Below are 25,582 nucleotides of genomic sequence, written 5' to 3' on the forward strand. Positions count from 1 at the left end.
ATTATAACAATTGAATATATTTATTTTTCAATTTGAACTAATTTGATGACCCGATCAATTTTCTTTTATCTTTTAGATTTATACATTTTAGATTTTGGTACTTAAATTTTACTTCTATTTTGTCTTTTTGTTTTTTCATACATTTTGCTCTTTCTTATGATATTATTTAGTGTGCTACCAAGTGTATTAATTTGGATAGATTTATCATGTAATTTCTTTTATCATATTTTGAATAAAAAGTTACCGAGATATATAAAGTGATAGCTGTAAAAAATTAAATATTAAATAAAGTAAGTATTTAGTCATTAAAAATAAAAATATTTTTATCTTACATTTATCTAATATTAACCATTTATATAAAACAGATAATAATTAGAGATAAAAACTAAAATTACAAAACATTTAATCATAAATTATCGTGTATAATAAGTTTTTAACTTTCATAATTACTTTAAATATTAAATATTATAATTAAGATAATTTCTAATTAGTTAACATTATAACTTCTTTTTCATAAATAGTACATTGAAATTAAGCTTAAAATTTATTTGAGATTTGTGTATTTATCTTTGTTTTCATTGTCAATTTCTAGTTATTAATTTTTATAATCACCACTTTAAATGTTAAATAAAGGATGATTTCTAATTAGTTGAAATTATTTTTATTGATAATAATCAATTTTGAAAATTATTTAAGGTTAATGTATTAATTTCTGTTTTTACGTTCACCCTTTCTTTTATTATTTAATTTTTAAAATATCCATAAAAATATCAAAATATAGAGATAAAAGAATGGTAGTTTTAGACTATTAAAAGAAATATATTTTATTTTTTAACTAATTGTAAAGTAAATGTGTGAAAATACACTCTCCAAATTAAAGGTTGACATAGAAATAAATTTATTTTTCATGCATTGTTAATCAAAAAAGATTTTTATAATAACAACTAATTATTCTTTGGTAGAAATTTTGTGCCAATTGACTCATATGTTATCAACTAATTATATTTAATCTAAATTATTTTATTTAAAATAATTAATATAAAAATCAACTTGGCAGTTGAATTTTAAAGAATATATCTTGTGAGTGAAAGCCTTTTGAACAAGAAGAAAGTTAAGATGAGGGAGTAGAGTAAATTATACAACAGCATAAATAACCATAGAATAATTTCATCTTTTTCTAAAATAAATCTACCCTAAAACAAAAATAGAAAAAGTGTTGTTTGCTTTGTCCCACTTTAATTATCCGACGCAACAGGTCCCCACCCTCTTTCCACCATAGCTCCCATATACCAACTAACTCCATTTCCATCTCCCACCTACTTCTCCACGCGCTTCTACGCGCGTCACCTCCACTTCCACCCTCTTCGCACGCTCCCGTTCCCCAACACGCCCCTCCGCGCGTGAGATTTGCATTTCCATTCTAGGGCACTAAAGTCATTTCGCAATAAAGGAGCTGGAACACTTGATTCCAAAGTAACTGCACCCGCACTCTCACCACAACCACTGCCACCTAAACGCACCGTTTCATCAGTTACACCCTCCACCGTACGATCAAGGCGAGTCATCGCATCAACGGTCACGACAAGATTTGCCGCCAAATATTCGGTTAGTGTTGACCACACGGCGTCGTTTCCCAAACGGAACCAAACAATCCAAGCTTTTTTCAGTTTCGGTTTCAGTTTCAGACGTACATTAGTTGTTTTTATTTTTCAACATTTTAACTTTCACTCTCTTCAGAGACATGATGACAGCATGCAAATGCATCAAACAACTAATAAATTGATGAAGCTTTAGGTCACATTTTCAGTTTCACTCTCTCTTCTTCCATGGTACACTACTTTTCTCTCTTGTTCTTTCTCTCTTACCAGTTCTTAATTATCGTAGTATCTTGTTCATTGAATAGTATGTTAATACTTATTGTGGAAAAAAAAACTAGGAATTTTGATTTTGTAGTCTCATACTTCAATGTGGTTGCCTTTCATAGGAATTGTAAGATTTTAGGACAAGAGCTTCCACGTTTATCAGGTAATTGTCAGATCTAGCTTCTTAGAAGTTAGTTCAGCATCAATTTCAGATGTTCAGTTCTTGCTTTTCTTGTTGCAGATCTTGTTCTTGATTCTAATTCTGTGTTTTCCTTTTGCTGTGTTTGATTTGTTGTTTCAGTTTGAGGACTTGCTTGGTATTTGTGTGTCTTTTTTTTTTTTTTTTAATTACTACCTTCGTTTTTATCTGTTGGAATGAGATTGTTTCGCAGAAACTATGAAATGCAATAAATTTTCTTAAATTTAATAAAATAGTTGTGAAATTTCTTATTTTATCTTTTCACTCTTCACTCCACACTAAATGTGTTTAAATTAATTAAAGATAAAAAATAAATAAGAATATAATTAGTAAGAGTGTAATTAATATGATCTTGAACTTTGCAAACAATAAATAAATTCTCCAAAAATTCAACAATTAAAATGTAACGGAGGGAGTATTACTAAAACTATAATTTTTTAGGTTTTCGTGAGAATTCCAGTTGGTAATTGTCAGTGGAGTTGTGCTTCTGTTTTTTTTTTGTTTTTTTTATTTTAACGTTCGAGCAGAATTATTGTCGGTGACAACAACATATTAAGGTAATGAGTGCGGTGGACCATGATTAGGTGCAGTATTATTATTGCGTAAGAGAATAGATGTGATCAATTTTTTATCATTATTCTTTACACTTTATAAGTTGTTGGTCATTATGTCCCTTAACGTATAGTTTCAAAGCCTTTGGCCTACCTTTCTCTTTATGCTATAAAATTTAGCTGATTGCTGAGCGTGTCACCCCACTTTGTTAATCATTAGTGGGAAAATCATTCTCTTGTTAATTACCTATTCATTAAGGAAAAGGTAAGTTATTTATTATCTGCAGTAAGAATATCCTTGTAGCAAAAGCTGTTGTTTTATTTCAACCAGGAAATTTTAATAAATGCATAGTTAAATCAAATGAGATAAGATTTCTACCGCCCGCCCCCAAGAAAATGGAGACCACTAAATTATATTTTCCTATAATATAGTTTGTTTGTGTTTGAAATTCTGTAGCATCTTAATATCTTCAAATGTGATGAGTTTTTTGAAATCTGTTTTTCTACTTTCCAACAAAACTCTTAAAATATGTCCGCATATCTTAAGATTTCTGCTTTATATTTACCTGAACACTTCAGCTAGTTAAGCATTTGAGGAATTTGTTCTTTTCTTCTTTTGGTATTGACGTATTGCGGTCAAGTGGGGTCTAGGCCAGCATAGAATGCTAATTATAAGAATTTATCCCGTAAGTTCCCAAAATTTGCTTTGCTACCTGATGACCTTTGACTTATATATCTCAGCCATACAACACACTGAACACAGTGGGGTCATAGTATAACCTATGGCAAGAGTTCACTGCTTAATCTCTAGTATAACTAACAAAATTATCTAAATTTGACAATCTTGTTTAGTATTCGTCTTGCATTATTTCAGGATTAAGTATTTTTTGTTTAGTATCTTGCATAATCTTGTTTGGTATTTTTATTTTTTATTTAGACTCATTATTTATTTTTGTATTCTACCATATGAAATGTAGAGATTAAGTTCACTGTTTTTCTGCTGCAGATTGTGATCTCAAAATGGGGAAATCACCAGGAAAATGGATCAAAACCGTACTATTTGGGAAAAAGTCATCCAAATCAAATATTTCAAAAGGAAGAGAGGTAATGCAATTAGTTAAAGCAACCTAACAACTCTATTCAATGTTAAAATATTTTTCATTTTAGTCGCATGTGTGCATCCATAATTTTCATTTAAATGACATAACGAAAATAATCAGATTCAGATGGCCCTTACAATACAATCTAATTTGTTTCATTAGGATTAGTAATAAATGTTAGAAAGTCTCACATCGCCTGCCTCAGTTCTTGGGGTGCAGCTTATATATCTGTTGGACAACTTCACTTAGTGCCAATTGGTTTTAAGTTGAAATATAACAATAAACTATTGTTATGATATAGAGAACAGGGCAAGAAAAATAGAATATGGATTTTGTTCTCCAATAAGGGCCAATAGCCAGTTTTTTGTCTGACATTTATTGCTGTAAAATCACATTCTTCTTTGGTGTCACTGCCATAAGACTAGTTTTCCGTTGCCAAACACCTAAGATTATGAACCAGAAATGCAGCTAGGGTATATAACTGCTGTTGTACTGTTGAAAATATAACTTACTTGAAGAAATAAATGTATTTTGATATGAACTTTCCTTTGTTTAATTTCTGACTTCTTTTGCTGTAATTTCAAGTAGAAGATTGTCAATAAAAAAGCAGTTGTTGCTTCCAACGAGTTGGAAAATGGTTTGTCCTTAGATCCAACCCCCAATGAGATTGCTACAAAGGAGGAGGACCTTGAACTGGAGAATGAAGAATCAGAAAATATTTTACCTGAGAATCAAGAAAGAGACATTAATGGATCTGTTGATCCGGATGCACCACCTGATCCAGAGAAAATCAGGCAGGAGGAAGCAGCAACAAAGGCACAAGCTGCTTTCAGGGGTTACTTGGTAGGTGACTTACAGTTTTAGAGGACCTTAAGTGATTAAATTCATATTATTGTTTGTATAAAACTTTAGAATTTTGAAGTGTACTCTGGGATAAGATATCTAGAAGTAGACTGCAAAAGGATATATAGACTGTGAATCTTATTTTCTATTATGATTGTAAATTTAATTGTCATAATATCTCACTTGAAGGCTGATGTGCCTTTCACACATGTATAATAGAAGAAAAGGGAAATTATATTAATGAGAGGCGATATTGGAATGCTGCTAGGAGTAAGGATAACCAAAAAGATAGTCAAGTCAGTATGTCAAATAACTTCAAATTTTTTTAAAAATAAAAATAATCTAAGAATTATCTTAATGTTGAAATTAATTCTCTGATATTTTCCTGTCAGATATCAACTCATCCCCACTTCCACTGTCATCAGACTGTTTTGACAGAAATTATATTTCATTGAGAAATAAATTGCAATCTTAATTTCTTTACTACTGTCCTGACACTTTGTGAATATTTTCTTGTAAGAATTGGCACATGAACATTTTTTAGCAAATTAGAATTATCTTTTTGGAGTTTTGATTGTATTAGTTAATGAAAATTGTAATATTTGTTATTAACTAATGGAAGCATCTCTTGTGAAGGCACGCAGGGCATTTAGGGCCCTAAAAGGCATCATAAGGTTGCAAGCACTTATTCGTGGGCACTTGGTTAGGAGACAAGCTGTTGTTACATTATGCTGCATGTATGGAATTGTAAAGTTACAAGCACTTGTTCGTGGAGGAAGGATTAGACAGTCTAATGTTGGATTTGAAATCCATGAGAAGTGCAATCTATTTAAGCCTCTGGTACTGTTTTCTAAGAATATGCAAATTATCAATGATTTGTCATCTTACTTGATTGTTCAAGGAATTTTTTTTTTTTTATGTGGGTTTATGACATACCTGAACCTGACTATCTGGGTCAAATTAGAACAAAATGGTCCTATTAGATGTGAACATTTTGGCGGAACAGGTAGGGCATTCAAAATGAGGACTAAGTAGGCAATAAATGGGGTATATTTTGAATTAACTATTACTAAATTTAGGGTGGCCACTTATCATCCATCACTTTTTATTGCAATGAGAACTTGTTAAGGATTGTGTTCTACAAATTTTTTACCACTTATTGTATTGGATGAAATGTTGGAACATGTGAATGATCTGTAGTTTATCAAATCAGATTTGAAAATATGGTTAATGATGCTCAAAAATTTGAATCAGGTATTGTTAGATAGAACCAAGTTTATGACTGAATCGTGTAGGGAGAGAAGAGGGATTATTCTGGATGTATAATATCTTTTCTGGAAAACTACAAAAAAGGAATTCTTGGTAAAATTGGGAATCTTTAACCATTCAACTGATTAATGATGCTCAAAACTTTGAATAGAGGTTAATGAATAGCCACTTATTGACTTAATCACTTCATCGATTAATTTTTCCTAAATTAATAATGGTTTACCAAGAATTCCTTTTTCTGTTATTTTCCCTATTTTTCTATTATTGCTGGTTCTAAGATTTTTCCTTCTGAATGTATTGTTCATTTGTGCTTCAGGATGGAAAACTTGGTGAGCCAGTTGGTATCTCCACAAAAATTTCAAAGCTGTCTGCAAATACTTTCATCCGTAAGGTAACTTAATCAATATAATGATGAATTTTGATGTTAAGAAAGGTTAAAGAATGTTGTGTTTTTTTAGTAGAACTGACTATTGGGGGCGTTGAGCATGAAGCTGAGCCATAAAGTAATAATACATTACGTCAAAACCTGTGGTTTTGTAAACCTTCCAAGTTTATATATGAACATGCTTGAATTGGCTCCTGGTCTATTTATGTAATTATGTGTAATACTGGTCTTGTCTGACCATAATTTACATCACTTAAATCTGAACCTGGAAACAAAGGGAGCTTTGTCCTACATTGCTGCATAAATTATCTGGAGCACACACTTCTATCAGTGTTTTGATCTGTTTTACTCAAATTTGTTTCAGCTTGTTGCTTCATCAATTACAATAATGGCCCTGCGCCTGCAATATGTTAGTGGAGATCCAAATTCAGTCTTAAGCTGGTTGGAACGCTGGTCCGCATCTTACTTCTGGAAACCAGTTCCCCAACCCAAGAAAATTCGAGACTCTAAATCTCATAGAAAGCATGGTAATATTTCAAATGGAGAAGCTCAAATTACCAAGTCAAAACGCACTACCAGGAAGCTTCCTATTGCAAATTTTGAACCAGCCCTGGTGCAAACAAATCCTGAATTCGAGAAACCAAAACGTAATTTCAGAAAAATACCACACCAAGTGTTGGATCCAGAGCTAGAAAATCCTCAAAGTGAGCTTGAAAAGGTTAAACGTAGCTTGAGAAAGATTCATAACCCTGTTGTTGAGAATGCTGTTCAGCCAGAAGTTGAAATTGAGACCCCAAAGGAGCATTTGGAAATAGCAACAGTTATTCCAAGTCACGCTGTTTCAGAACAAGCAATCATTACTCCTGATGACAAGATCGAGCAAGAAGAAACTTTAACCATCTTCAATGTGCCAGATGTCGAAATTTCTCCAAGACCATCAGTTAACATGGAAGTGTATGACATTCCTAGCAATTATCAAGTGTCTGTAGAATCAAAGCCCTTGTCAGAGACTCCAATTAAAGATAGAAACACATCTCACGGAAAAGTTAAAAATGAGCTAGGCAATCTACCAGAGACTATTTTCAAAGATGAAAACTCCCTATTAACAAATGGAGATTTGAGCTATAATGATCTGACAGGTAATGAAAACCAGAAACCTACACGTAAAGCCTCAAATTTGACGAAGCAGGAGAATGGAGATGATGGCTTAAAGAATAGTCCAAAATTACCAAGTTATATGGCAGCAACTGAATCTGCCAAGGCAAAGTTGAGGGCACAAGGGTCCCCAAGGTTTGGACAAGATGAAACTGAGAAAAACAACACTGCTGGTTCTGGGAGACATTCTCTGCCCTCTTCAACTAACAAGAAGATTAGTTCATATTCACCTAAGACACAGAGATCAGTTCCAGCAGGTGGCAAGGGGGGAAACAAAAGTGACAGAACAGTACCATCTTCTAAGGCAGGGAATGGTATGAATTATGATATAATGCTTCCTAAATATAGTGGTTTGAAAATACGTCACAATGATTTCACCTAGAAAATTACTATTTTCCAAAACAATACAGTTTTTTTATTCAAGGTAATCAACTAGGTAGAAGTGAAGTTCTAATTTCCAAAATGAATAAACTATGTGATCGTGTATGCCTTTGTTTTCTCATGATTGATAATCATAAACTAGTCTGTTCATCTTGCAGGGAAGGTAATTCAAGCAGAGTGGAGGAGGTGAGTGAGGGAAACGCTGGTTTTCAGGTATTGAACACGAGGAGGCTGAAAATCGTGTGGGGTCATCTGTGATGGAAGTTGTTGAAATGATAGGACCATTGTATGAGCTGGTTTGATCCGCTTATTTTCCCTGCATCCTGGGTTGTGAGTTTACAATATAGGTTTTAAGCTTTGCATGCTGCAACTTTTCATGTCTTATGTTCTGTTTGTCTCTGGCATGATTCCTTGGCTGTCCATATTGTATTTTTTTCTCCCTTCAGTGTGTGTGATCATTAACATGTACCTTATTTGTGTACCCCAAACTTCTGTGTTTGGACAAGTATGATCTGGTAACACGAATACTCTCATAGGAGATTTCTTCGGCCTTCAGAAAACTTCTTTTGGCATTTCAAACTCTTCAGATAGTAGAGGATAGATCATATTGTAGTGTCTAGCTAGTGTAAGGACTAAAAATATCACTAAACACAGTGGCTTGCTGAATTATACGATCTGTCTTTACTTAGTAATATAGAGACTGATATCAGTGTAACAGCAGAAGTAACAAAGAATGAAGGAAATCTAAAGGGATTGTTAACTCTGATATTGCATATTGTTTGCCGTGTGGGATGATTTCTTCCATAAACCATATTAATTGGAGTGAAGCACAAACTGGTATGAAAAGTAGTGTTGTATTGTACTAATATTATGTGCTTATTTAGCACTTAGACCAACTTCTAGGATTTTGGAATGTAAAACATCTTAAATACAATTTAAGGCATTATTACATTGGTTCTTAAGGAAGATTAAAGCTATGATAAAAAAAGTGTATAAAGATTTTAGAAACAAAATCTTTAGAAGATCGAAGTGGTGATATAAAAATTAAAGAATTTTTTTTTGAGAGGAGAATACCTTAAAGATTAACAAAGTAAATAAACAAGAATAACACTAAATTAAATGAACAACGATAAATGGAATGTAAAAATTAAAGAACAAAAGGTAACATAGTAGGAAAGCAAAGAAGAAATTTTATTAAAATAATGGCGGGATTGTATAGTGAACAAACTATATTTATGATAGTCAATGTATGCGAGTATCATTAAAATTTGGAACTATTCAAGACCTTATGATTGGGTTGTGCATCTTAAATTTGAAATTTTACCACTTAAATTTTTAATTTTTGTGCATTTTATCACCACTAGTGAAATTTTTATCAAACTAAGTGGTTTAAAAAACAATTTATATAAAATAAATGATTTTAACTTTTGACATCAATTACAATCATAACCGATATAAAAAAATTAACTTTTTACATCGGTTATAACTACATCCGTACAAAAATCTAGAAAAATAAATTTTTATATCATTTTGTTGTCAATGTAATGATAAAATGCAAAAAATTAAAAATTTGAATGATAAAATTTGCAAAATATTGAAAGTTGAATGATAAAATTCGTGAAAAAAAAATCTTGAGTGAGAAAATCTACGAAATTATGAAAGTTAAATGATAAAATTCATAAAAATAAAACTTGATAATAAAATTCACAAGATAATAAAAATTTGATGCCCAAAAAGAAATACCAGCACAATCGGCTGAAATATACAAGTATAAAAAATAAAAAACATTTGAACTATAGGGGTCAATATTCATGTATTTAATTTTCTTGTTTTTTCTTTCTTTCTTTTCTTATCTACCACAATAAAAAAAAACATTTGAACTACTTTTTTTCATCATTATTATCATATTGTTATTCTGTTCGGTTCTTAAAAAGTTATTGTAACGTTTAGGTTTGAAAACAAATTAATAACTTCAAAATTTTAAATTACTTATTTTAAAATAAAATCCTTCACATACTCTTTATTCTATTATAAAATTTACTAATTTAATTTAATACAATAAATTAAAAAATTTCATCGAATACATAAAAATTAAACTGTTACAGTACATTGTGCACTTGTTTGTTCACAACTGGAGTATCGAATATCGATGGCATGATTCAATTTGAATTCAAAACTAAGAGAGAGAGAGATGGTTTAAACTTAAGTAATTATACATCATTAAAAAAACACTCTTTAAGATTGGGGAAATAGTTTAACTCTATATGCTAGTCGAAGATGGAGTCCAACTGCCAAAAACATGTACAAGTCAAACCTCAATGTACTCTGGTACTCTGCCCTTTTATGGTAATATCATTTCAACAATACATTTTTTCAACAACGAGAAATAAAAAAGATACAAATAAAATGAATGATATGACAATTTTTTAAAAATATTAAAAAAAGTATTAGTGAAAAAATTGTATACATTAGGCACAGGTTATGATGCATCATGCCTTATTTTATTTTTATGTTTCCTACAGGTATCTTTTTGGAAGCAATTATGTTGAAACATTGTCGGTTATTAAATATGCTTTGAGAGAGGTGTCTACAATTATCGAGTATAAGTAACTCATGTATAATTACCTGTTGTAAAAAATAAATAAGCATGATGCATCTCCCTGTACATTTTGCATGACACATCACTGAAAAGCTACTGAACTAACTTGACTTGGATCAATCACAACCCCATGAACTGTTCCTGACCGGCCTAAATATCTACGGTGTCTTACAGATGGAGAAGAAGATAGTTGAACGCCATTAGGAATAGGAACCTTCTGTGAGTGGCCAGCAATGCATAAGGCACCAGTATCATCTTGTTCCCAGTATACTTCTACCATAAACCCAGTAGGGTTTTCAGCAGACTCTGTTCCTGGAATTCCCACAAACCTAGCTCCTATAGGAATCTGCATGTTTATTGTATTAATCAGCAAAAATGTACTAGTTGTCTTAGTTGCAACTTATATTGAACTGAAAAGCAGAAGGGTTATATCTGCAACTTTGACTATTGTGATCGGGTATAAATAAGGTATTTTAGAGGTATATACCTAATACGTCACCGTAGAAAAATCTAAAGCAAAATACTGTTACACTGACCTGCACAGATTCCCCAGATGTTAAGGTCAGGGTCACTAGTCTCCCTTCAGCTGCAGCACTTTCTAGCTCTGCTTGTCTAGCAATATTCAAGAAAACTTCTTCGAGCGTTGTTAGACCAAGCTGGATATCAGATATGCCAAATTCTTCTTCTCTATCTTGGAGCTCTGAAAAGAAATTCTGTTTGGGAAGCAACAGGAATATAAGACAATGTATCCCATATAGTTAAGCACGATCTGTGTTTATGGCTACTTTGGTGTGTGCTATGCATAATTTTCACTAATATATAGGCCACACGGAGCAGTGGAGCCTGCCTGTCTCTATGTTACCTAAATAATTTTTAGCTATATGTCAAATACATGTAGTATGCACCCATGATTGCAACTGCAACTTATATGTCCACGGGGAATGTAAATATAGGAGTTATCCTTAATTATAATCATAAACTGTGACATTACAGAAATAGACAGGCTTCATTTAAATATTTTCATGAAGAAGGGAATTACTGAACTAACCAAGAACATATTCCCAAATTATTAAAATACAGTGAACAGACGAATCATTTTCTCCCCTTTTAGGCAACAAAGAATTTGTCAGATCTTTTGCCACTTAAAATTAAGTATTGCTGTTCTCTGGTAATACACTAGATAAGTAAGTTAAAGTCTATTATAATTAATTAATTATCAATAAGTTCAAGTTTGAAGCTGACAAAAGATACAGAAGTTTACATGATCATCATAACCAGAGTAACTATTGTGACTCAAAGATAAAATTTCAGCCAATGGGGATCAACTTAAACTAGAAAATTTCAATAAAGATCTGCTTCCATGTCAATCAGTATTTTAACAACAGTTAATATTGAAACCCTGTGTTAGAGTTAATTTAAAGGAAATGGACAATGCCGAGGAAAGAAAGCTTACCGTCATGAGCGCCTCTCTGTCATGAGGAATCACAAAAGTTAGGAAGTTATGGTTCTCCTCTTTTGGCACTACATCTAAATGCTGTCAAAATATTTCAGGGGTTAAAAACATACTGTTTTAGTCATGGAAATATTTTTAATCATCACGGCATCATAATAATTCATCTCACATTCTTAAAGAATTTCTTCACTGCCTCACGACGTTCTGTAGATATTGCATCTCCATTGGCAGGACTATGTTCGATATTGTTTCCATTGAAGCTGATATTAGCAATAAAACCAGTACCAAAGCGGGACTTCAATCTGATTGAGGTGCCAATGCAGCGAAGACTTCCTTTTGCCATGATTCCTATACGGTCACTTAGAATGTCAGCTTCTTCCATAGAGTGCGTTGTAAGAACAATGGCACGCCCTCTCTTTGCATTTTCAATTATGTCCCACACATGCCTTCTTGTTATTGGATCCATACCAGTAGTCTAGGAAATTAAAATGAAAGATTAATCTTGTAATCATGTCAACAGAATATATTCATGAAAGGAATATACTGCTTTGCATACCGGTTCATCCAGAATGACTAACTTAGGGTCACCAATAAGGGCAATTGCAACACTGAGACGGCGTTTCATTCCTCCGCTGTAACTTCCAGCTCTCACTTTGGCTGCATCCGTGAGTCTTACCTCTGCTAATGAAGTCTGGGTAATCTACATTTTTACCAAAGAACTTGAATTAAAAGGAATGGGAGGCCGTATTCTTAATAGCTAATAATTTCAAATATTGCACACACATATGTGCACACACCCATAATCATTGATTTTACAAAACGATTTAAGGCCTGGATTATACATACTGATTTTATGGAAGCTGGGGACAGGCCTTTAATAGTAGCAAAGAGTTGGAGGTGTTCCTGACCAGACAGTGCATCCCATAGGATATCAAACTGCAGATTAGAAAATTCAATAGCAGGTCAGTCATCTGATAATGAAAAGAGAATAAAATTCATTGCATTTGAAAATCATATTTACGCATTCTTAATGTGCTAAGATATGCATCCATACATCAAAAGCATATCTATGGTGTGTGTGTGTGAGAGAGAGAAACACCTGTGGACAGACTCCTATAAGCTTTCGAATGTTTGACATGCCAGTAGAACTTCTGATTGAATGCCCATAAATCAACGCTGTTAAAGAAATTGAAAATGTTAACATACTCTTGTTGACTATTGTAATTTTGATTAATGAATGTTCAATGTAGTAGTTAACAACAGACACAGAAAGAGAGTATCACCATCTCCATCAGTTACTGGAGTTACCCCTGTCAAGCAATTAATAGCTGTAGTTTTTCCAGCTCCATTGGGTCCTAGAAGACAAAATAACTGATCCTTTGCAAAGTTCACCCACAAACCCTGAAAATAATTTCAGAATAGCACATTGATCATCATCCTAATATAGGTCAATCTCCACAAACATGAAATATGTGGGACATTCAGATAAAATAATAAAGTATGGGAGAAAAGTTTGGGGAAACAGCAAATTGATAATCATGGATTCATTATCCAAAAATCAAGCTGAGAAAATTTCTGCATGTTTGTAGTTTGTATGACTCGATAGAACTAATTCCAACTAATTACAAGCACTCAAGATAAAAGAGCCCTTTGTGCTTGAAGCATGCATAAGGAAATGTACAGGCCCAACAATCTTTTCCTTCTTGGCCTGATTCCTGAGATTTCACTTTTAGTGATAAGAATGGGGAACAACAATCAAAATCATGGCTGCTCATTCATAGCTTTAATATCATATCTGAATTAATGATCCAGAAAATTGTTGCATGAAAAATTAATAAGAAATGCTTTACCTTAACTGCATTGTAAGGTGAAGTTCTTTTACATTTAAAGCAGCAACCAATGCTACGTGTGCCAGGATATGTCTTTGCAAGGCCACGTATCTGAACAGCAACATTTGCATCAAGAAGACCTTCTGTTAGTTGCTGTTTCACTTTGTTTTCTTCTTCAAGGACATCCTCATCATCTGGTGTACTTTGTTCTTGACGTGGGGCTGAACCTATACAGCTACAAACCCCACCCTCTACGAAAGGAAGACAAGGAGATGGGGAAGAAGAGTTAAGCCACAAAGAGCAGGAAAGAAGAAATACAAAACACAACTTAAACCACAAAATTAATTACCTTTCACTTTTTGACCTCCTTTTCCCATCCAATAACTGGGATTTAGAAAGTACAATATTGATTTCCTCACACCTGATGCATTTGGGATTATATTGTCAAAGTAAATGGCCAGAACAAACCAGAGAAAGAAAGTAGCCGCAAGCCATTTATAAATGTCATCCTGTCAATGAAAAGAAACAAAATACTGAGTACTGTTGCAGTAACACAACTAAGGCTGAAGGGAAGGGAGGAATCAAAGCAAATATAACTAAGGAACAGAAAGTAAAAGGTAAAAGCAACCAAAAGGCTTCTTAAAATGAAGTGGTGTATGAAGTAGGGATTTAGAGGTCAAATGATTGCATACAATAGTTATCACACAGTCTGAATCATTAAGAGCACATTCTCCCCGTTTACTCCAGCTAATGCCTTTGTCTTCAGAAGTTGCAACTGCATCTGAAAGCACTTTTATACCTTGAGCAAAAAGATTGGGAGGGAATAACGACCACACGTTTCGTATAGTTTTGGAGAAGCTATCTGTGTAAGGAAATCCTTGTTGTACCACAAGCTGCAAACAGAAAAACAACAGACAAAAAGAACATGAGCACTCCTTCTTTCTGCTTCTAAATAAACCATGTCTACAAAGCAAAAAAAGGATTCATACCTGAGTCACAAAGCCGACAATAAATATAGAGAACCCCACTGTTGTTGCCGAAGATGATTTCCGAATGAAAGCAGATATCATGAAGGCCAAGCCAGTCTTGAAATAAAAAGGGAAGCCATATTACACATCATACAAATTGTAATGAAACAACAGAATCTATTAACAGTAAGCCTATAAGAAATCCATGAATATTCTCACCATATTAAGTTCAAACAGGAAGAACAGAACGAACAGAACCACAAAACTGTTATCCAAGAAAAAGCGAAACTGGAACATCATTCCAAAGAGAACTATGAGGAGGGACGATAGGATTGTGACAACTGCCTCCCAGATGAGCCAGGAAAACCAGTAAGCAAAGTCGTAAAGCCCCATCATATTCATTGCCTGCGTGAACAAAAAACCACACAGTAACAGCAAATTCAATCATAAAACTATGGCACAGTTTCCTAGGGTCATGGACTTAAGTGTGTACTTGGGTGAGAGCATCCGAAAATTTGATTATGAATTAAATTAATTTTGGTTACTGTTGTTGATTTTAAAGTGAAGTGATTTATATTTGAATATTTTTATTCTCAATACAAGTTATTAATAAATTTCAGTACAATTATTTTTATCCAAGGTAAAAACTGTTAAACTAAGAATCAATTCCTCAACCTGATATCAAATCAAATATTAAACATTTACTTAAAATCATGTTTTCTACTGTTTGCACAAGATATCAGACGATCCAACATGAACAAAATTATGAAACATGCACTCAGGGTGAACACACACACAAAAAATGTTATACTGCATCGGTACCTGGCGAAGTTTAAGCTCTTTCTCCGTCACCAAAGAGCTAATCTGAAGAACAAAATTAAACATGGCGATCGCGAGGAAAAATGCAGGACCAATTGAAGCCACAGCAGAGAAAGGATTCATGGAAGGGTGCGCGAATTCCCTCAGAAACACATTCCAACTGAAATCCGCATCTGAAATTCCACCAATCCATCAATAATTAGATCACACCAATTCCAAACTCCGAAAAACAAACACAATTCAATTATCCCAAATATAACGAGTAATTTTCAAAATTTTCACACCTCCAATAAGGTATCTGGCAATTTCCCTCTCGGCAGCAAGCTGAAGAGGGAGCTGAAACGAAGCCGTGGGATCCTCGTACTTCCCTCGCCGCTGAAGACTGGTGGAATTGGTCTGAAGACCGTAGCTTATAACGGTGTCGTTCCTCTCCGAAAAATGAAGCGCTCCAGGGCACCGCATAGGGTTGCTGAGAAGCCACGCATCCACTTCACTCTTTTCCTTAAAAGACTTCACCTGCACAAACACACACACACACACACAACAATCAATTACGGATAATTAACTATTCATGTACTTATTAATTATGAGTCTCATCTTAAAACGGACATTGTTAGTGTTTTCGAATCGCAATCACTAGTATTCTCTAACAAACTAACAATTAACATTTGCCGATACCTTGGAGGGAGGGATGGGGCGGCCGGGGTTGTTGTTCATGATGCGGGCGACGATGGTCTGGAACGTGGGGCTGGCGTGGCCGCTCCAGACGAAGTCGTAGCAGGGGAGTTTGATGAAGAACTTGTCCTCGCAGGGAGTGATGGGGGGAGAAGGTTCCATGGGAGGGTCAGTGACGCTCTTGTAGGAGGAGGAGGTCGAGGTCTGTGCCTTGATGGCCTTGTCGATTGCGAAGATGAGGAAAATGAATATGAGAGGGGAGAGTAACTGTAAGAGGCTGGCTCTCTTGTTCCGCCATGACAGCAAGAGATTTTTCTTCAGCAAGGCCTTGAATTGCAGCGCCACCAGCGAGATGCCGGTGAGAGTGGTTGCCATCGTCTGAATCAGAATTGTGTTTTGAATGTGAATATATAGAGGGAGAGCAACATCGTCAATAACAATTCATTCCAATAAGGGAAAGCGCGGGTTTCCCTTTTCCTTTCTCATTCTCAGAGCTGACGCAATCCTACTTAACGTTTCACACTCCAATGCCTATAATAATAACGACTATTGCCATTCTTTTTTTTCTTTTTTTGTTGCAAGAAATATTTTCATGATTAAAAAGTTAAGGAAAACATATATAAATTTGGATACTAAAATTAATACTGGCAAAACAAAAAAGAGTGACCTAAATTTTCATCGACCAAAAACATAGGCTAAAAAATGCTCTTAGGTTCCTTTGATTAAAATGCTTATAAGTTCATCGAACCAGCGCATAAATTCAAATAAGTTAATTTTTAAGTTATTAATTTTTTTCTTCTTTTCAATTTAATTTTCACTGATTTATTTGAAATTATTTTTTATTCTTTATTTAACTTAAAAACAATTTTAATTATTTTAATATTCTTCCAAATACTATATGACATATTTCTTTTCTTAGTTACTATAAAACTTGAAATTCCACTTTTTTATTATTTTATTTAATATCAAACTATTTATTTAAATGAATTAATACATTTTTTATTTAAAATGTTTAGTCACTAAACAAAAGTTGATAAAAATCAAAATATAAAAGAAAAATAATTTTTGTTTTTGTTTTAAAATAATGTTATTAATAAAAATTAAATTGATTTTAAATAATATAAGTTTATTTTATTTAATTATACTTTTTATTTTTTATTTGAAGAAACGTTATTTTATTAAATTTATATTTTAAACAATGAATAAAATCACAGAATATTTATTATTCTTCTATGAAAAAAAATTATTTCCTTACTTTTAAGTTGATAATTTATTAAATAGTTTATCCTTTTTTCTGAAAGAATTATCAAATAGTTTATTTATTAATCTTATCAAATATTTTTAATTAAATCAAATAGCTTATAATCTTTTAGTTTTTTTAGCTTCTAGCTTATCAAAACAATTTGTTTCAAAATTAATGTTGCATTAAATATTTTTTCCAAGACTACCTTTAATTAATACTTAATGAAAGTAGTGTATTTGAAAAGTAATTAAGTCATTAATTAGAGATATAAATGGCATATCAAGAAATTAACTCATATTTTATCTGAAATTCAACAAATTAATTATATTCTTTAATACATGTTCCAAAACCTTAAAAGTTATAATTCAAAAGAAAAAAAAAACCTTAAAAGTCATACTCCATGTCACTATAAACAAAGAAATTAAAGTTCATTTTTTTCTTCTTAAATATAGGTAAAACTTGGCTACTTTTATTTTATTTAATGAGAATATATTTAAAAATCAAAATATCTTTCATTTAATAGAAATTTGTGTTTAATATTAAATTTCAATGAAGGTTAACTTAGAAAAAAAGTTTATCTTTAAATAAATGTGAAATTATTTTTTTTTTATAAAAAAGAACCAAGAAAATATAATCTGAAAGGGAGAGTAATAATTTTATGATAATTAAATTATGAGTTTTGCTAACTAGTATCCATAGGTATTTATTTAGAAATTAAGAGGGAAAATCATTTAGTATGGAAACTATAGAAGAATACAAAAATGATCACGAGCTGCATAATTTTTTACCTCCCAATAGAAACATGTCTACATCAAGTCTCTTAATCAATATTTCCTTTCTTATTAATGATAAGATAATTTCAACTTATTTATGTTTTTTAAGGAAAAATAGTTAGTTTATTTAATCTAATTAATTATACTATCATTTTAAATTTATTTTTTTGTTTAATTTTTTCTCATTAATATTTAAAAAAAATAATTAAATAATGATATGCAAGAAAATAAAAAATAATAATTATATAGAAATTAGAAAAAAAAATTATTTAGATAGGATTGATGGGTGATCCGATACGCAATATCCGTGTCACTACTACCAAACTCCGAAGAGGATTCAGAGACATCCGCAAATAATTTGAATCTGTGTTGTCTACGGACTACAGAGGGATATTTGGGTCATTTGGACGGAACACGGTGAAGGACAAAATTGTCATTAGACGGTTAATGGAAAATTAGGAATAAAAAATTGGAAGTGTTGACCATGCACTTCGATGTAATCAAGAACTAAAAAAAAAATTATAAACTATAGTCAAATATTATTTTTGGAGAAAACTATAGCTAAATAGTTTACGTGCCGCGTTTGTCACCCGATTTCTCACAAACAGAGGGCCACTTTATGAACTTGCTCCTTAAGCAAGCAATTTGAGTCACAACGTTGATTTTACACAAAAAATGATTTTTCCTGTTGATTATTGAATTTTTTTATCAAGAACTGAAGACAAATTTGCTATAAAAAATAAAAATCGAAGACAGGTTCTATACTAGAGTCTAGAGTGTTTATAATAATTTAAGTTCACTTTTGAAAAAAATAATATTTTAAAATTTTAAGATAATACCATCTTCGGTCATGTATGTAAAAAATAAAAATTTAATTCATCAAGACCAATAAAATTGTTATAAAATAGTTAATTTAATTAATAATGATATAAATTTTAATTTTACTCTAAAAAATATTCATAAAATTAAATGGTTAAAGTGATAATTACATTTATTAACATATTGGCAATTCAATAGATAATATTTTTAACTAACGAATATTTCTAATCTTAATAGCCTAAGAAGAGTGATAGAAACATCCTTTTTAAACACTTTTCCTTTTTGTTTTATAGTCGATAAAAAAATACTTTTCTATTTATTTAAAATTTATTGAAAATCATAAAATTAAGAGAATTCATATATGTCATGAGACCCACAAAATATTTTGATTTCAATGAATTTTAACTAATAAAAATGATATGTTCAAAATACTGAAAAAGAATGTGCCTGATGTGTGTTCCTTGAATTTTTTTATAGCGAAATAAATATATTAAAAAATAAGTGAATATCTCATTAATATATATTGTAATAAATTAATGACACAAAAAGGATTATACTACATAAAAAATTACAATTAACATATATAAAAGTGATTTTATGTTTTTTATAATTATGGTAAGATGTAAAATGTCTAATAATGGGGAAAAGGTATATAGGATAGAGATAAGAAAAAAATGGTGTAAAGGATAGGGATAAGAATACACCAGCATTTGATACAAGAGAAAATGTTATTTCCCGAGAATCTTAAATTTAAAATGTTTTAAGTGTTTATTTATTTATTTTTTTGAAAATAATTTTCATTTTTAAATTTTCCAGATTTAGAAAAAATGAATTAAGAGTAAGGTACTCTAGTGCCACCGAGTTTTTACTTTTTCGGAAAAGATTGAAAACATTTATATGTTATTTTCAGTTTTGAGTCTATATTTAAAAAATGTATTCTAAATTTTAACCAAGCTTATATTTTACTTTTATTTTTTTATTTTCTTTGAAAATAAAAACAGAAAAACACTCAAATCAATCATCGTCTTTTTAGTTTCTCATGATTTGATTTTTTTCAAATAATATTTCCAAGAATTTCTTTGGCCAAATTTTCCACAAAAATATTCTGATGAAGAGAGGTGAGAATTTATTAAGTTTCTCAAGCTAAAAAAATAAGTTTAGTGACTGTAAAAATATCACGTTAGTCTAATTAAATTATTTAATGAGATAAATAATTAAAAATTATAATAAATATACTATTTTACTTTTATATATTCAGAAAATTTATATGACAATATATTTATGATAAGCTAAACAAATTTAGTCATTATAGGAATCATGATTCCCGGAAGTACAAAATTTTTCCCTTGTACCAAATGTCTGGTAAAAGATTCGATTAATTTGTATAAAATTTTAGGTTTTAAACTAGTTGCTATTATTGTACACAATAAAAAAAAGTATAGAAAAAAAATAGAAGCTGTATAACTGAAAAAGGTTGATAAACATAGATGGATGCGTATATTTAGTGAGAGACAGAAAGAAAAGTAAAATAAAAAATATAATGAGAGATTTGATATAGAACTATAAAAGGAATATATATAAAGAAAAAATGAGATAAAAAATAAAAATATATTGTACATGTTTACGGACATAAGAAACATTTATAATTCAACCGTTTAATGATAGCTACGAAAGTCAAGGTCGAATTAATACCTCACATATAAAAAATACACTATAATATCAATTTAATCATAAATTACTATTTAAATTATTTTAAAATTTAATAAAATTTTCATATATAATAAATTATGATTAGATTATATTTTTTCTCTAAATAAATAAAAAAAAATTGTAGGTATTCTCCCAAGTATTCCGCATTTGAAAATTCATATGGACACGTCAAATTCATGGCATCGCTTTATTTGCATTTTCCACGAAACACACTAGTTTTCGAACCTTAAGAGATCGTGTATTTTGTTGAACTTTAATTTCTTTTTTTAAAAGAAAAAATTATAGTCAAAGCTAAAAAAATAGTCAAAGCTCAAGGATGACGATATTGTTTCTGTTAATATTGTCTGAAACCTTATTTTTTATTTTTTTAAATTGAGAGGTATTCATTTGTTTTTTTTTTTAAAAATAAAAGTTGACAGTTTTTCCTTAGACTAGGTGCCTAATGTTTGAATCCGTTTTTTGCCGACCCAAACCCAATCAATTTAACTCCTGATTTGATAAAAATAACTTATCAACATTAAGATTTTACAATTTAAATTTACATTAGTTAGGACTTTACTTTAGAAAGTTTATAAAATTAGAATTCAATCTCTGATTTATTCAAATTTATTTGTCGGTCAAAATCGCTGAATTTGTTCATTTGATGATCTTCACAATCGTCTATAGTTTTGTAACATGACTTCGGCTGGATTTGCTTGTGAAGAAATTGATGAGAAGAGAATTTTTTTTTCTTCAAAAAATAGCATTATCTCACATCTCTTTTTTTATACTTTATTTTAAATACGTCTTCCTAATTCTTTTCCATTCGTGTTCTTGGCTTCATTTTTCTTACTTTTCTATCTTTTCTCTTTTTCTCTTTTCATTCTGATGTGTGTCTTATAATTGATAATTATGATATTGAGACACCTAATATTTTTAAACATTTATCTAACATCCAATATTTAATAAAGGGAGAAAGGGAATAGAAGGAATAAATCACTCTTATCGTTTCTTCTCTTTTTTCTAGCCTTTGTAAAATTATATTATGTAGGAATTTTAACATATGTTTTTCTTCTTCTTCTTCTTCTCTCTTCTAGGTCTAGATTAGTGAACTTCTAAATTAATCCGATTTCTTTAATTATTCATTCTTTCCTTAATTAACCTCATTTTTTAAATTATTTTACTTTTCTTAATTAGTCATTTTCTTTCATTAGTTTTCTTTTCTTAATTAATCATTTTTTCTTCAATTAATCTTCTTTCCTTAATTAGTCTTATTCTCTCAATTAACCCTTATTTTCTCAATTATCTTGTTTTCATTCATTATTCCTGTATTTTTTGAGCTTTATTTTACTCACTAAGCATTATAAATCTATCACTTTTAATATCTCTGCACAAAAACTTAAACTTAAATGATGTTAATTTAATAATTATTTACTAAAAAAGAAAAATTAAAAGAGAAAAATTACAAATTCCTATATAATTTAATCCAAAAATATACTCATAATTAACCATTATTATATATATATGCTTGCTTTATTTTTATAGTCAAACTTAGTTATTTACGTTGACTTAAAATTAAAAACGGTAATAAAATTTTAAGTGATGATATTTTTTATAATTACTAAGTGATGATATTAACTTATTTTAATTGTATAAACTAAGTTAATTGTAAATTTATATTTTTGAATGAAAATATTTATATATTATCAAAATTAACTGCAACTTAATTTATGAATCTATAGTTTAATTTTATATCATAAAATGCCAATATGTTTTTAATAAAAATAAAGTAAATTAAGAGCTTATTATGAAATTGGTATTGAGTCTTCTTATCTTAGAACTTCTTTTAAATTTGAGCATAAACAATTTTTAATTCCTCTTTCTTTAGTGATAAAAATAAATAAGAGTTAGGGCAATCTCTTGAATATTTTAGGTCTAGGAATTTTGTTAATTTCTCAATGAAATCATAATTAAAGTTACTTGATTGTGACAAGCTAAAGTAGAATTATGTTGTCATTTCATATTATTTTTGTATAAAAATATATTTTATTTTATTTTTTCAAGTTTTTTTCAAAATAATAAAAAATATTACTCCCATGCGAATAATTTACGATGCACAAGAACATGCACTACTAGTTTAATAAAAAAAACTCACAAATATTTTTTTTAATTTGATTCTAAACATCTCAAGTAAAACCTATTTGTTAGAGTTCTGACTTAAAAGTGAAAAGTTATCTTATTCGCGATTGACCTATAGTTGAAAACATTCTGCATCTCAAATAAATTCTCTTCATCAACAAATATTGAATTCCCTTATTTAGGTTATTGAATGAAATTTAGACAAAACAAAAGCCGTTGAATTAATGAAGTGGTATGGAGTGAAAAATGTCAAAAAATATCTACATGCAGACATTCTAACCTAAATTTAACTTGTTTTTTCAAGACAAATGATTGGTTTCCACTTCTCTTATCATCATATCCTTAAAAAACGGGGGCAAAATTAATCCAGATGAGTGACTCGCCTACAAATTTTTGGTGGAACAGAATGGTCAGTTAGAATTTGTGTTCATTTACTTGAGTTAAAGGTAGATTGTCAATGATACTAAATATAAAAATATTTTTAATTATTAAATTAGTCCTATGCACAGCAATTGACATTCTATAGTTCTTCTAAAATCTTAACAGGAATTGTCCATCTAATATTTAAACATGTATCACTACCATCTTTTTTTAAAATTGCTATACAAATTACTTGGATAGAATATATATATATATATATATATATATATATATATATATATATATATATATATATATATATATATATATATATATATATATATATATATATATATATATATAAGTTCAACTCCGTATGCCATATAAGTAAATTTACTAGTGGAGTTAATATACTGGATGAATAGTACAATGCTTAAATTTTAGATGCATTTAAATGAGACAATTTTTTTTTTTAAATCTATTGCATAAATTTCACATATTTTGATAAGATAAAAACATAGTTTATTCTTCTGTAAAGAAAACACACTTTATCCTAATTTTCTTTAAACTAAATTAATTTCATGACTTTTTTTTTTTCCAAGAACGTTGTCAGTTCCGATGAAGGAGCTAGACAATTTCTGTTGAGAAAAAAGCCAAGTTTTTTAAGAGGCCGTGTGGTAGAGGCAAAGGTTATGTGCCAAGCTATTTTAAATTTTTTTTATTAGTCAAAAAATTTATTTGATTATTCCATAAATAAATATTTTTATTAGTACTTTTTAAAATGTTATTTAAAATAACATTTTTAAAATATTAAATTTTATTTATTTTTTATTTTATTCTTTTTTATCCTTAAAATATTTATTTAATTTTTTTATTGTCCATTTTAAATATGTCATTTTTTATTTTTAACTATTTCAACCGTTAATTTTATTGAATATTATAATTTAATAAACTAGTTTAAAAATTTTCAACTACTAATTAGCTTTTTAATTTTCAACTAACTTATTTTGCCAAACATAACCAAAGAAGATGGAAAAAAAAAAATAGTGAAATCAAAGTAAAATTCTATAAGATCCACACTTTTACTTTCTATTTTAATTTAAAATTTTCATCTCTTTTTATTTTACCAAACATACACCAATTTTTTCTACGAGTTAATTTTATTCATGTCTGATGGGACAACGAGAATATGAACTTGGTACTTCTGAGAATTTTCTGACCACATGGGAACATAAGAAAACTGAAAATGTTTTGTCGTGACAAAAACTGGTCCTTTGATACCCAATAGTGTGACTCAGATGACAAATTGCCTGGGTTGGACAATTGGCCTCGTAGGAAATGTCTGAATAGTTTGCGTGAGTATGTTCAAATTATTGTCATTGAAAAATAAAATATGATCGTTAATCCCATTTTGCATTGGAATGGGACATAGGAAAGAGAGATAGAGGAAGAAAAAGAAAAAGTAAAAAGAGAAAATGATAGGTGTAATAAATAATGCAATGAAAAAAAAGAGAATAAAAATGAGATATAAAAGAAAATAAATAAATACACATAAATAAAGTTATGTCTGAATAAACACTTTGTATCTCCAACATTAGATTTGCAAGAGAAACCTAAGCTTTAATTATGATTAAAAGTATATGACAATTTGAATGTATCCTAAACATGGACTAAATATAATTACTATCACTCATTATTATAATTTTATTGATCATTTGGTCTATTGCACATTGATGACTCTTACCATATTACCTTATATGCAGATATGTACACGTGATAAAGTTATAAGATTGATTTAATAAGAATGAAAGGTTTTAAAATTCAAGAAAGAAGAAAAAGAGGAAAAAGATATAAATTCAAATCTCTCCTTAACATTTTAATAAAAATTAACAATTAACATTCTAATAAGGAGGAATAAAAAAAACATGCACACATTTTCTATATGTACGCACGAGATGACGAGAGTATGGGGCAAATTTTATAGTTTTTTGTCAGTGGATTTTGGGGTGATGATGAAGTTTACGTGCCCAATGGGAAAACGCGGCAAGTAAAACCCTGTGAGTGGGCTTTAGACAATTCCCATAACGGAAAAGTCATGGAATTTGCATCGTGGTGCTCATGTTCGCATAATCAGGTCAGATCATAAAAGGTCTAAATTTAAATTGTGATGAATTTTTGAGATTTGAGTTTATTTTATAGTCTAAGAAAGATTTTTATTTTGATTCGATCTAATCTTTTTAAAAGCCTAATTTAGTCTGATAGTTTTTTTAAAAACTTTATTCACATTAAATCTTTAATATTACTTTGATATGGAGTGACAACGTAATAAGAAAGTTAGAGAAAGAAGAAAATGTTAATCGAAATACAAAATGACACATGACTCATACTTAAATTATAATTAAAGTCTTACTTGATTATATGAATGAAAGTTATGAAGTAGTAATGTGTAATCAAAGTTTGTTAGTTTCAAA

General features: G+C 30.1%; 2 protein-coding genes across 6 annotated transcripts; one reads left to right on the forward strand and one right to left on the reverse strand.

Annotated features, from left to right (window-relative positions):
- Positions 1-1,677: 1,677 nt before the first annotated feature.
- LOC114416524 (protein IQ-DOMAIN 31-like) lies at positions 1,678-8,305 on the forward strand. Of its 3 annotated transcripts, XM_028381415.1 has the most exons (8): positions 1,678-1,829; positions 1,985-2,025; positions 3,619-3,716; positions 4,301-4,555; positions 5,192-5,395; positions 6,141-6,215; positions 6,574-7,678; positions 7,904-8,305. In XM_028381415.1, the coding sequence occupies exons 3-8, from the start codon at positions 3,633-3,635 to the stop codon at positions 7,933-7,935; spliced, it is 1,755 nt and encodes a 584-aa protein (XP_028237216.1). In that variant the 5' UTR covers positions 1,678-1,829; positions 1,985-2,025; positions 3,619-3,632; the 3' UTR covers positions 7,936-8,305. The 3 variants fall into 3 exon arrangements, with proteins under 3 accessions (XP_028237216.1, XP_028237217.1, XP_028237218.1); XM_028381416.1 differs by lacking the exon at positions 1,985-2,025 and having other exon boundaries at positions 1,685-1,829; XM_028381417.1 differs by lacking the exons at positions 1,678-1,829; positions 1,985-2,025 and adding an exon at positions 2,758-2,877.
- On the reverse strand, positions 7,070-16,535 carry LOC114416523 (ABC transporter A family member 2-like). 3 transcript variants are annotated; one of them, XR_003667481.1, is made up of 17 exons: positions 16,092-16,535; positions 15,698-15,929; positions 15,417-15,586; positions 14,814-14,999; positions 14,616-14,711; positions 14,319-14,519; positions 13,976-14,135; positions 13,648-13,877; positions 13,081-13,198; positions 12,897-12,973; positions 12,644-12,733; positions 12,354-12,497; positions 11,967-12,272; positions 11,798-11,878; positions 10,881-11,057; positions 10,371-10,690; positions 7,070-7,192 (listed from the first exon to the last, which is right to left on the reverse strand). XR_003667481.1 is itself a non-coding variant. In XM_028381414.1 (16 exons), the coding sequence occupies exons 1-16, from the start codon at positions 16,461-16,463 to the stop codon at positions 10,427-10,429; spliced, it is 2,904 nt and encodes a 967-aa protein (XP_028237215.1). In that variant the 5' UTR covers positions 16,464-16,535; the 3' UTR covers positions 10,048-10,426. The 3 variants fall into 3 exon arrangements, 1 of the variants encoding a protein (XP_028237215.1); XR_003667482.1 differs by lacking the exon at positions 7,070-7,192 and adding an exon at positions 9,989-10,033; XM_028381414.1 differs by lacking the exon at positions 7,070-7,192 and having other exon boundaries at positions 10,048-10,690.
- Positions 16,536-25,582: the final 9,047 nt, after the last annotated feature.

Source organism: Glycine soja, chromosome 6 (assembly GCF_004193775.1).
Source record: "Glycine soja cultivar W05 chromosome 6, ASM419377v2, whole genome shotgun sequence".
Lineage (NCBI taxonomy): Eukaryota > Viridiplantae > Streptophyta > Magnoliopsida > Fabales > Fabaceae > Glycine > Glycine soja.